The 12,522-nt window shown below is 40.2% G+C and overlaps 1 protein-coding gene across 7 annotated transcripts in view; it reads right to left on the reverse strand.

The window, feature by feature from the left end:
* Positions 1-12,522, reverse strand: part of ABCC5 (ATP binding cassette subfamily C member 5) — a 167,328-nt gene that overhangs the window by 80,489 nt on the left and 74,317 nt on the right. For 4 of the 7 annotated variants that reach the window (XM_057306515.1, XM_057306519.1, XM_057306518.1 and 1 more), the window contains exon 3: positions 1,159-1,342. In XM_057306515.1, coding sequence (XP_057162498.1) covers positions 1,159-1,342 — 184 coding nt within the window. Of the gene's footprint in view, positions 1-1,158; positions 1,343-2,895; positions 4,410-4,767; positions 4,949-12,522 lie in introns of those variants that run through there. The other 3 variants (XM_026497622.4, XM_057306516.1, XM_057306520.1) reach the window with 3 other exon arrangements.

Raw genomic sequence — 12,522 nt, forward strand, 5'->3', positions numbered from 1 at the left:
CTATGTGGCATTTTGTATGTATCATCTCATTTAATCCTCAGTGATCCCATGAGTTAGGTTCTATCATCAATACCACTTTATTCATAAGCCACTAAAGCACAGATGACAAAGTAGCTTGAAAGCATCCCCACCCAATCATCCTTCGAAGCCTGGCTCCAATGCTACCTTTGTGACCCTTTCCAGAGTTAAGTGCTATACTAACAGTGACTAGCACTCAATAAATGTTTAACATAAGGCCCAGACAAATGATACAAATCAGTTACAAAACTGGTGCCCTAAGGTCCTGATATTGATTACATTGACTACGTATCTCCAAAGTTAAGCTTGAATGGGAAACTACTGTATAATACACAGTGCGGACAGAAAACATCTATTAGTGAGAAGATGTTGATTAATAAGGCAACGGCTTTCACATAGCAAAGAAGGACAGGTAACGTCAGGCTAATAAACTCCAGTGTCAACTGCAAAGTTTACATGATTCTCAAGTTTGCACATACAAATACATGAACACAAACCTCACCTTCCTAAACCCAATCACCCCCATTCTTCCTTATTAGTTACTTTTGCAATTGAAGAAAATGTATAATTTTTTTTCAAAAGAAAGATATTTCTTCTAGTTTAAAATGTATATGTCATCATTTCCCTGGGAGAAAACTAGATTCTTATCCAAAGGCTCCTTTGCATTCATGGATTTCCTCGGAAAACTTAAGGATTATACTACAATAATCTCGAATTGTTCCAATACTCTGAAATCTGAATGAGTCCCTCCAAAGGATTCACATTTTAAACCCAGACAACAGAGGTAGGGGAATAAAAACAATTTTAAGTACACACATGAAGTTGAATGCTTCATATTCCCTCTGCTCCCTCCCCAGCACCCCCACCCCCAACCCCACAAGCCGACTTCTCTTAAGCAAAGCCTTTTCAGAAGGCACCAAAGGGCAGTATAAGACAGAGAGAGGAGAACTCAGAGCGAGAAATAGGTGGGAGGCCGAAGCAACCTCTCATCCTTCACGTGCACCTGTAAATTCTTACCAGTGACCTAAAGCCCACAACAAAAACGAAACTTCTTTTTAATAATGCATTACATGAAAAAAGAAGGTGTGGTCTAGTGCAGCAAGCAGGTAAGAAAAGGGATTCAGGAAAGGAAATACTGACCGGTCGAGTTCTCTTATATTTGGAGTCCTCTCGGTCTCTGTGCTGCCCAGAAGTGCTGGTTCTCTCCCTCACATTTCTATAACCAGGACTGGGGATGATATACTCTTTTCCTATGTCGATATCCTTCATCTTCTCTGAGTGGAGGTGCCAGGGCTCACAGACTTTTGGTTTCACTTGAGAATTTCTGAAATTAAAAATACATCGTGGAAGAACACTGCAGGTCAATTATACCAGAACTTTAAAAACAATTTCAAAAACTTTTTAAAATTTCATCAAGGAAAGGTATTTCCTAAATTGTGCTTAAGCATTTGCAAAAGTACTTTAAAATAGGAAGAAAGGGGGGTGCCTGACTGGCTCAGTTGGAGGAGCACGTGACCCTTAATCTCAGGGTCATGAATTCCAGCCCCACACTGGGTGTAGAGATTAAATAAATAACTTAAAAAAATAAAATAAAATAAAATGGGAAAAAAGGACAAAAGCATTAAAGTTTTCTTAGCATTATATCCTCAAAAAATAATTTTCAGAAATTTTTCAAGTGCCATTTCATTTTTCAAAGAAAAAAAATTCAGTGTAGTACAATCAAGAATTACTTCCCACCTCTAAGGGGGGAAAACAGATTAGAAAAAAAAAAAAAAAAAAACACATCAGTAAAGAGATACTACCCCCTTCAACTAAGCTCAAACCAAATCCCAATGTATAGAGCATTTAGATAAGTCTTTAAAAAAAAAAAAAAAAGGCTTTTAAGTCTGTTCCAAGCATTACAAACTCCACAATTTTAAAATGGATATCATGCCTCCTACTAAATGTTACTAAATGAAAACTTACAAAGCACTTATTCCACTAATGATATATCCCAGCTTTGCATTTTTATAGTCAAGTAATAGATTAGTTGACGTTATTTTAAAGCTCCATGAAGTTACATGGATAAAATACAAACCAATATTGCACCTTAACTTTACAAACAAATTCCCCTTGGGGTAATGCAAGTGTTCTAAAATTAGACAGTGGTGATGGTTGCACGACTCTGTGAATGTGTTACCCAAACACTGAGTTGTATACTTTATAGGGGTGCCTTTCATGGTATATCAATCATATCTCAACAAAACTGTTAATCAATTACAATAATGAAAACAAATTTCCCATCCGGTCCTGCAAAATCTTACCTCGTATCTACCTAAAACTCTGTTCTAAACCCCTGCTTGCCTGCCTACCTTTAATCAATATCCTGTATCAACTCTGGCTACTTCTGAGAAAATAAAACACATACATCTCCCTTGAAAACATTTTTCCCACTCTGAGATGGTTCAAAGTTTCCCAGATACAAGCTGAGAAAACACCTTTCACACCAGTCTCACTAACAATTAAAGAAGTGTAGCTGTGCTGCCTTTTGGATTCCATAAATTCCTACCTATCACAGTGTCTTAAAAGTACTACTTTGCAGACAAAATTCTGACAGCTACAACTCATTTTTTAAGATATCAGAGAAAAGGAGAATACTTAATAAATAAAAAAGGACTAAATCTCCTCCATACAGACGTGCTTCCAGCACACAAAAAACTTGACTTCTGGCCTTTCAGAAGTACCCTGAGTTGATACTGCTAAATTACTTATCTTAAAAAAAAAAAAAAAAAGTCACCTTGTCCAAGGACAAACGACACTATTAAGAACACCAGCTTACAACCAAGAGCACAGCAATCACGTCACTGAGACCTCATTAAGCCTAAACTATAAACAGACCTGGCATTTGCCTGTGTCCCCAATGTTGGGATGCAGCTGCAGATCAGAGTAATCCTTCTTGCTAGAAGGATCACAGAAGTCCAACCTTCCTCTCAAAAGGTTCCCTAATGTAGCTGATTATGTGGAAGCTGAAAAAATTAGTCCTCCTCTGAAAAAAAGGCAAGAGGAGGGAAGTGAGTTTGAAAGGGACACAGCCAAACTAATTCACGATACCAAAGGCCAGGTCAACAAGAACATAAAGCACATCTCAATTGTCTAAGAACTCACAATAACCAAAGTTTGTTCCACTTTATTTCAAGTTATTCTATGTGTAAAGGGGGTGGGGAGCGGTTTTCCATTACCTCTGACACTCTTGTTTCTTTAATTTCCTGGGAAAAGAGGCATAGCCATGAGAGTAAGCAGGCCTTGAGTAGGCACAAAGTTACTATCTCTTGGCTTTGAACATAAGGAGGAGTCCATCTTCTGTGTCTCAGGGTTGTAAGACAGGGCACCCCACATGGAGGCCACCCAAGGGCTAGGAATCCCTATAGGCTGTAGAAAGCAACCGAGAAAGGAGCACTAGGCTTGACTCTTTGTGAATTCTGCGTGTATGTACCTATGTTTCTCTGTTCTCCCTCACGGTTGCTCAAAAGTTGTTTTTAAATGCTAACTTGCCTCAGTTATCAAGAAAGAGAAAAAAAAGGAAAGGTTTTTTGTTTTTTGTTTTTTATGTTTGAGTCAGAGCTCTACAATGGCACTAGCAGAATAACCAAAGTGGGAGAACCCCAAAGAAGTGCCCAGAGTCAAAATCAATAGAGCTGGGGCCATTGGGTCAGCCGCCTTGTTTATCAAGGCTCTCCTTCCAGTGGTAAAGTGTAGACATTCTCCCTGCACAATGATGCAGGAGAAACTGCATAGGGGGAGGGGGGCTCCACAGGATTACAAGAACTGTAACTAGCCAGACTGGTGTCTCCAAATTGCCTTCATTACCACATTCCTTAGGTATCCAACTTCAGGAATCCCATTCAGGCCCATAAGCCGCACAAGACCCGAAGCGATTTGCCACCCTCTTGTAATGCACTTGTGCTTCCAACCTTCCGCACCATTCACTTGGGCGCAAGACCCCATTATAACCTATCCATCTCGCCCTTCAAAACCTTCTGAAACTTTGCCAATCATTCCCGTGCCCAGCTGCCTCCTGCCTCGCCACGGCTGTGCAGAAGCCAGATGACCCCCGTGCAATAAACACAAAGCAACATGCAGCTTTGTGGGGTGGAAGTGGAAAGGCACTGATGACAGCCAGGATATTTTGGATTTCATTCCGGGCTCTGCCCTGGGTTTGCTGTGCGTACTTCTGTCATGAACGTCCATTTATCCATTTGCAAAAAAACACGAGAGGATGACTTCGAAGGTCGCTGGCGGCTCAGAATCGCCGGTGCGCGGCTTGAGCTGAGATGCCCCAGGACGCCCTCCCCACAGGCATGAGGATGGGGGCTTCTCCCGGGCCAGCCTCGCCCGGCATGCCCTGACCCTAGGGCGTTCCCACAGCCAGTAAGGGCCTGAGGAGGCCACCGCGACCCACACCCACGGGCCGCGGGCGCAGCACCCCCTGGTGGCCGCAGCCGGGAATGTAGCCAGCACTCCCGACCACTCATCCCACCCTACCTGCCTTCCGGCGCCAGTACCTCACCACGAGCCCTCGGGGGTTGCGTCCCGAGAAGGTGGCGGCGGGACACTAGAAGGAGGGCAGGTTGCCCTTATCAGGTCTCCGGTTTCCCCCGAACTGCTCTTTTATGCCCGATCCGAGTCCGCCACCCCCGGAGGGAACACACAGAGGTGACCCCCGTGACAACCAAGGGAGAAGGAAGGGGTGCGGCGGTAGCAGCCACCTACCTGTGCCCCGGCTCCAAGGCGGCCGCACCGGCCACTCGACCACGCTCCCGAGCATCAGCCCCGGAGCAAAACAAGCCTTTATAGCGGCATTGGCCGCCAGACTGCGCAGGCGTGCTGCACAAAGACTCCCCAAGACTGAAGGGAATTGTAGTCCCCCTTCCAGGAGCCCGAAGCTCGACACACGGTAAAAGACTATATTTCCCAGAAGCGCCACGGAAGCCCTGGAGGAGGTGTAGGCTGCTCCTCCTTTCCACCGCGCTCCTGGCGCTGCACCATCCTTCTCAGAGCTTCTGCGAGCCTGTCTGGAATCTTCTTTGAGGCCCTGTGCCCCAGTGGGTGGCCGGGAGGGTTGACAGTACCTGTGTGTGGGCGGGCAGCTCGGTGTTTGTAGGCAGGGCGGGCGCGACGGTGTGCGACCGTACATGCACCAGAAAACACCGTGAAGGTCATCAGTGATCAACTAGCCCCAAATCTTATCTCTTATGGCACTTAACATTTTACGATTGTTTGCTCAGGATTCAACCCTGCATTCTGCACTCACCTTTCTCACTTTTATCCCATTGCCCTTCACATAATCTAGTGCCATCTGGTTTTGAGGATCACGGTTTCTAGGGTAATAAGAGCCTTAGATACAGTGTGCCAACTCCTTTTGGAAATCAAACTGAGGTTCCCAAAGACCTTGATTACAGTATTTCTCTTTGTGTTTCATCTGTACCTTCAACAGGATCATAACATCACTACTCTCTGCTGAGTGCCTACCTACTCTGTATGTGGTGCTTTACGTGAAATTCTTGTTTCTTTTGATCTCCATAACAACACTATGTGTAGGTATATATTTTACATTTCAGAGATTTACAAAAAAAGGAAAGTGACTTGTCCATCTTTATACAACTAGCTAGTGTGGACACTAAGGTATCATAAAGCTGAATTAATTAACACTGTGTTCCTGCATAAGGATGGATTAATAGGCCAATGCAACAGAACAAAGAGGCTAGAAACAGACTCATGCAGATATGTAAACATGAACTGTGACCGGGAGAACATTACAGATCAACAGGGAAAGGAAGAAGTTTGGATAAATAGTGTTGGGACAATTGCTTATCTGTATTTTTTAAAACTCAGGGAATTACTATATCAGCCCACACAGAAGAATCAATTTCAAATAGATCGAAAGGCTACCTACAAAACGGAAAACTTTAAAATGTTTAGAAGAAAATGTGAAATATCTTAATGAAGTTGGGAGTAGAGAAGAACTTCCAAAACAAGTTGCAAAAACAAATAATGAAGGAAATATTGATACATTTTTACTACAGTAAAATTTAAACTTCTGTACAAGAGTCATAAAGTGAAAAGTGAAACCACAAGTTACAACTGACAAAGTTTCTTGATACAAAATGTACAGATAATTTCTACAACTCAGTAAGAAATGACAAATAACCGAGTACAAAAATAGGCAAGTCATATGAACAGATAGTCCACACACAGTAAAGGAGACCTCGGCGGCCATTCAAACTGAAAAAACACCCAATCAGGAAAATAATCAGGGAAATTGTAGTTAAAATACCAATGAGGTACCATTTTATGCCCATCTCATGGGAAAATGTAAACACCTGACAACATCAACTGTTTTCAAGGATCTGGAAAAAAAGGATATTTCACACGTTGCTGGCAGAGTCTCAATCGATAAAACCACGTTAAAGAGCAATCTGGCCATATTTAGTAGATTGGAAATGGGCTAGAAGGTTACATCGATTAGACCCCTAGCAGACCCCTAAAATGTAGCGATTGAAGACAAGAAGTTTATTTCTCTCATAAGAAAAAGGCTTGGGTAAGTATACCAGATCAATAGTGTAGTCCTGCTCCATGCAGGCGGTCAGGGACCCAGGGTGATGGTGGCTCTGTCAGGTTCAACATATAGCTCCCAAAGTTGTTCTACTCATTGCCACCACCAGTCACCCAGGTGGAAGGAAGGAAAAAGAGAATATGGAGAAACGTGACCTGGTGTTGAGGCACCAGCAGGGAAGCAACATACATCATTTCCATTCACATTCTATTAGTGACTATTTAGTCATATGGGCACATCTAAGTGAGAGGGAAACTGGGAAATGCAATCCTCAGTCAGGCAGCTATGAGCCATCTACAATTCCATTACATTGGAAGAAGGAAAGAATAGATTTTAGTGGAAACTAATGATTTCTGGCTCATGTGCCTATCCTTGAACCCAGCAATGCTGTGTCTACATATATACTTTAGGGTAGTCTTTCTCAATGGAGGCTGCTGCAAGTGAAGTAAGCCCTAAACAAAATGACTATTTTCTCAATTCTCCCAAAGATAACACATATCTAGTATCATTCTAGATGTCCAAGAGAGAAGTTAATTCATTCCACACAGTGAATGCCTTAGGGCATCAGGGCTTAATGCTATTAGCTGAGAAAAGCTGCCCTAAAGGGCCTCTCTCTCTCTCTCTCTCTCTCTCCCTCTCACACACACACACACACACACACATACACAAGGAGATATATTCATTGTGCATTGTTTGTAGTAGTGAAAATAATCTAACTCCCATTAACAAGAGAACAGATAACTAGATTATGGAAGGTACTATATAGCAGTTAAATAACATGGGCTATAATGTATCAGTATGTATAAGTCTCAAAAACAATGTTGAACCAAAATAAGTTACAGAGAGAAAATTGTATAGCCCCGTTTGTATTAATTTTTAAAAAATGTAAAAATATGATCTTTTGTTTATGGATACACATATATGTACTTAAAAATATAAAACATACCTGGGCATCATAAACAACAATTTCAAGGGGTAGTTGGAGGTATAGCGGGTGTTGGAAGTATAAGAGTAAAATCAGAGAGGGATACACAAGGGGCTTCATCTGTTTTTGTAATGTTTTATTTCTTTTTAAGGTGACTTGTAAATGTTAAAGTTTCACTAAGCTTGGAGTGGGAACACAGGTCCTTCTAATATAATTTGCTGTACTTTTCGGTAGCCTTTAAGAATTTCACAATAAAAATGTTTTAATATCATAGAAACAAACCATTTCTCCCCTCAATGGGGATATGTGCAATTGAACAGAGGAATTTTGCAGATATCTGTATCTGTATCTGTATCTACTGCTGAGAATTCCTGAAGCCCCTATGGCCATCTGGCTGGATAAGAAAAACTTCTCCTGAGCACACTTCAAGCCACCTTGCCGAGGTATACTAGTACTCCCAACCATGCCTCAAACACTGTATAACCCAAAAGCTGCATACCTGATACCTTCATAGCAAATAAAAATCTTCTAAAATCTCCCTGAAATACTTCACATATATTGATTATAGGTTAAAAAGAAGAAGAAGAAGAACAGATGAGCATTATGCAGCCCTTGCACCAGGCCTCAATACGCTATGGGTATGCCACCAATGGCCTGAGCCAAAGACTTATACTTAACTTATACTTATTTATAAGTAAAATAAGACTTATACTTATTTACATGATATTGATTGCCAAGTATCCCTTCCTTAAAACATGTTTGTGTTGTGAAGTGTTTTGGGGGGGTTATATTCTCCAACCCTCAGGCAAGGGGGCTAGAGTGGAAAATCTATGTAAACCCAGACTTGTATACATGTTTTAAAATAATATTTATGTCGTGTAATACACTAAAAATATTCATTCAGTATTTCATGGAGCTACAGTGGAGCTAAAACAGACAAGTTTCCTGCCCTCATGGGGCTTAGAGCTCCAAGTCAACATTTAATTTAATTTAAATTTAAATTATAACCGTAGCAGGTACTAGAGAAGGAAGGTGTGAGTTGCATCTGAAGGAGAGCAGGAGTTAGTGAGGTGAAGACAGTGCAGGTGGGTGGAGCAAAGGGCACTCCACACAGAGAGAACAACAACCAAGTGGTAGGAGAAGGAAGGGAACATCTCCAAAGTCTTTATAGACCATGTTACAGATCTTAGAGGAAGAGCAAAAGGCAACCATTGCAAGGTTTTAAAAGGTGAGTGGGTTAAGGGTTGAGAAATCAAATTTGCATTTTGAAAACTGCACTGTGGCTGGCAGACTGGAGGAAGAATTAGAGGCAGGTAGAATGGAAGAGAAGAGTCTGGCTAGGAGTGCCTATTGTCATCCAGTGAAGAGATGATGGTGGTTTGGACTAGGATTGTGGTAGAAAAGATGGAGAGAAGTGGGTGGCCTCAAAGGAAATTTAAGAGGTGGGGCGCCTGGGTGGCTCAGTCAATTAAGCATCTGCCTTCAGCTCAGGACTTCTCAGGGTCCTGGGATCGAGTCCTGCTTTGGGTTCCCTGCTTGGCAGGGAGCCTTCTTCTCCCCCTGCCCCTCCCCCTGCCCCCGCTCATTCTCTCTCTCTCTTTCTCTCTCAAATAAGTAAATAAAATCTTTTTTAAAAAGTGAGAGAGATTTAGGAGGTAAAATCAGCAGATCTTGCTGATGGATTACATAAAGTGGTGTGAGAAAGAGAGGTGTCAAGGGTAATACCTAGGTTTCTGGTTGCAAACCTGGATGGATGGTGGTACCAATTGCTCATTGACAGAAGTGTTCTACTGTGGTAGCCTCTGATAGCTCCTCTATCCAGGTTACCAGGACTTAATGTCAAATGGTAAGGATCACCCCACATCTGTTGGGGCTCTCACGTTGAATTCTCCTGCCACTTTTGAAGACAAAATTTCACTTTTGCAGATCAACTTCACAATGAAAGTCATTTTAATGAAATAAGCCTTTTTTTTTTCAAGTTAGCTAATAAACTGAATCTTTTCTTTGACATCACAGAAACAACAGTATGAGAGAATGATGAACCTCTTTAATGTTCTCGGGCAACCTAGAAAAGAGAAGAAGATTTAATATGTCAACAGTGCCAAAATGGGTACAGCCTCTATGGAAAACACTATGGAGTTCCCTCAAAAAATTAAAAATAAAATTATCATATGATTCATTAATTCCACTACTGGGTATTTACCCAAAGAAAATGAAAACACCAATTTGAAAAGATACATGCACCCCTAAGTTTATTGCAGCATTATTTACAATAACCAAGATATGGAAACAACCCAAGTGTCTATCCATAGATGAATGCATAAAGAAGATTATATATATTATATGTAGTATATATATTATATATATAATGGAATATTACTCAGCCATAAAAAGACTGAAATCTTGCTATTTACAATGACATGGACGGATCTAGAGGGTATAATGCTAAATGAAATAAGTCAGCCAGAGAAAACCAAATACCATATGATTTCACTTGCATATGGAATTTAAGAAACAAAACATATGAACAGAGGAAAAAAAGAGACCAATAAAAAGCAGACTCTTAAATATGGAGAACAAACTGATGGTTGCCAGAGGGGTGGAGGGGAGTTAAATAGGTCAAGGGGATTAAAAGTACACTTATCATGATGAGCACTGAGTAAGTATAGAATTGTTGAATCACCATATTGTACACCTGAAACCAATATAGCACTGTATGTTAATTATACTGGAATTTAAAAATTTTTTAATATAAATCAGAAAAAAAAAAGATGTTAATGCTGAGTGAAAGCCAAATGACATCAATGCATGTTATACAGACAAAAGTTTCATAGTATTTTCAGCAGAGAACTACAGTGGATGAAACAGAGTGTTCATACGGTACACAGCAGTATAGGCGCGTTATGATAGTCATATCACATAGTCACTTTATGAAGGAAAGAATTACACACTTCCCACCTTCATAGTAATAACATCCCAGGTTCATTAGCAGTAAGGGTAGTGGTTAGAAAGAAATGAAGAACTGCTTTAAAAAAATTTTTTTAAGTATTATTATATCGAGAAGTACTAAGAAATTGACCCAGCAAAATAACAGGTGTTTAAAAGTTAGCTCCTTGGGATGCCTGGGTGGCTCAGTCAGCTAAGCGTCTGCCTTCCGCTCGGGTCATGATCCCAGGGTCCTGGAATCGAGTCCCACATCGGGATCCTTGCTCAGCAGGGACCCTGCTTCTCCCTCTGCTTGTGTACTCTCTCTCTCTGACAAATAAATAAATAAAATCTTTTTTAAAAATTAGCTCCTTGTTAAAAAGAGGGGCAAATTGTCACCAATTATCTAATTTTAACAAAACAGTATTATCCACCACATCAAATTAGTGTTGTGTTGATTCTATAGTCTCATATGTGCATAATTTGCAAATTTATTCTGATTTTATAGTAGTATAAGAGCTGTGGGTATAATGACTTTATACATTATTTTATGAATATATATATTTAAGTGTTATTACAAATAATTCAAGTCAACATCAGGGGCTTAGGACTTTTGTTTCCCTTAAAGAAGTTGAACCTAATTCAACTTTGGGAACCACTGAGTGATAGAATAAAACAGAACTTCAGCTAGGTATTCAAGGCCTTCCATGATCTGGCCCCACATAATATCATAGTTTCATTTCCTGTTACTCATCTACTCAAATCTGAGGTCCTCACAACACTGTAATTTCCATGTTTTTACGTTAGCTTCCCTCCACCCAGAACAATCATCTAAATCTCCTCAGCTAAAATAAGCATCATAGCCCATAGACAGGCCTTGGGATTTTAATTCTCCCAGAATGACAACTAAGGGTTACTTACTCAGCTGAATAAAATGCTGCTGTATGTCCGATGTCTCTCCTGGGAAGATGTACATGGGGGATTATCCCACATTACTGAGAAGTATGGATGGGCCCCTGTCAGGTCACAAAGTGGGAAGCAACAGGGTCCCACTAAGCCAGAGAAGCCAAACCAATAGTGCAGCGAAGATGGAGCCTTCTCTCTAAAACAGGCCTTCACAGGCTGGAAGAGTGGTCACTCCTAGTCACTCCCCAAAACTTCTCAAGTGCTTTGCTTTATAAATATGGGTTTCTGGTGAGAAAAGATAAACCACTTCAGTCTACGTTTGTGATAACATTTTTGGCGTGATTATCTGTTCAGGAAAATTAGAAATCTATGCAGGTTGTATTTATTTTTCACTCAAAGGAATTCATTTATTGAATACCCTCAGGAAAAAAATATGTACCCTTTAAACACAAATTATATACTGGATTGATTATAAGACCACCAATGAGAAAAATCAGCATTGCTTTTCAACTACTAAAATGTTACTGTCTGAGCATATCTGAGAAGTAACAATACCAAAACATGTTTTTAAACTCTAATCCTAAAATCAGATCTAGGTGAATGACATGTGGTCGATAGCTGGTAGGTCATTGATCTAAAGGAAAAGAAAGAAAAAAAATTCCTTCTTGAGCCAAAGTTTATGGCTCATGGATTCAGAAACAACTTGAAATTTTATCTATAGTACTTTCTATTTGCTTGTAGGTTCTTAGAGTTCTAATCAAATTTCAGGTTTTAGAATATTTATCTAAAAACTACTCACCTGATTTACTTTTTAATTTTTTAACTTCTTGATTTATTTATACATATGCTGCTTGCATTCTATATCCCATCTGTAGAATCTTCAAGTTTTTTTTTCTTCTACATTTATTCTATTTACCTAATGCAGTGTTTCCCCCCAAATAATAGATGAAGTGTCAGTCCTGCAAGATATTCTGAGAAAAAGAAATTCCCAAAGTCAACTATGTCTGGGAAATTATATATATGATATTTAAGTCAGGTGAACATTTTAGCTAAACACCCTGAGAAATCCTGAAATAATAAAACCTGTTTAGCGTTCTTTAATTCAGTATTTCCCAGACTTATTTGAACTTGAAAGTAACAAAAATAATTTTTTAGA

This window comes from Ursus arctos, unplaced genomic scaffold, assembly GCF_023065955.2.
Source record: "Ursus arctos isolate Adak ecotype North America unplaced genomic scaffold, UrsArc2.0 scaffold_4, whole genome shotgun sequence".
NCBI classification, from domain to species: Eukaryota; Metazoa; Chordata; class Mammalia; order Carnivora; family Ursidae; genus Ursus; species Ursus arctos.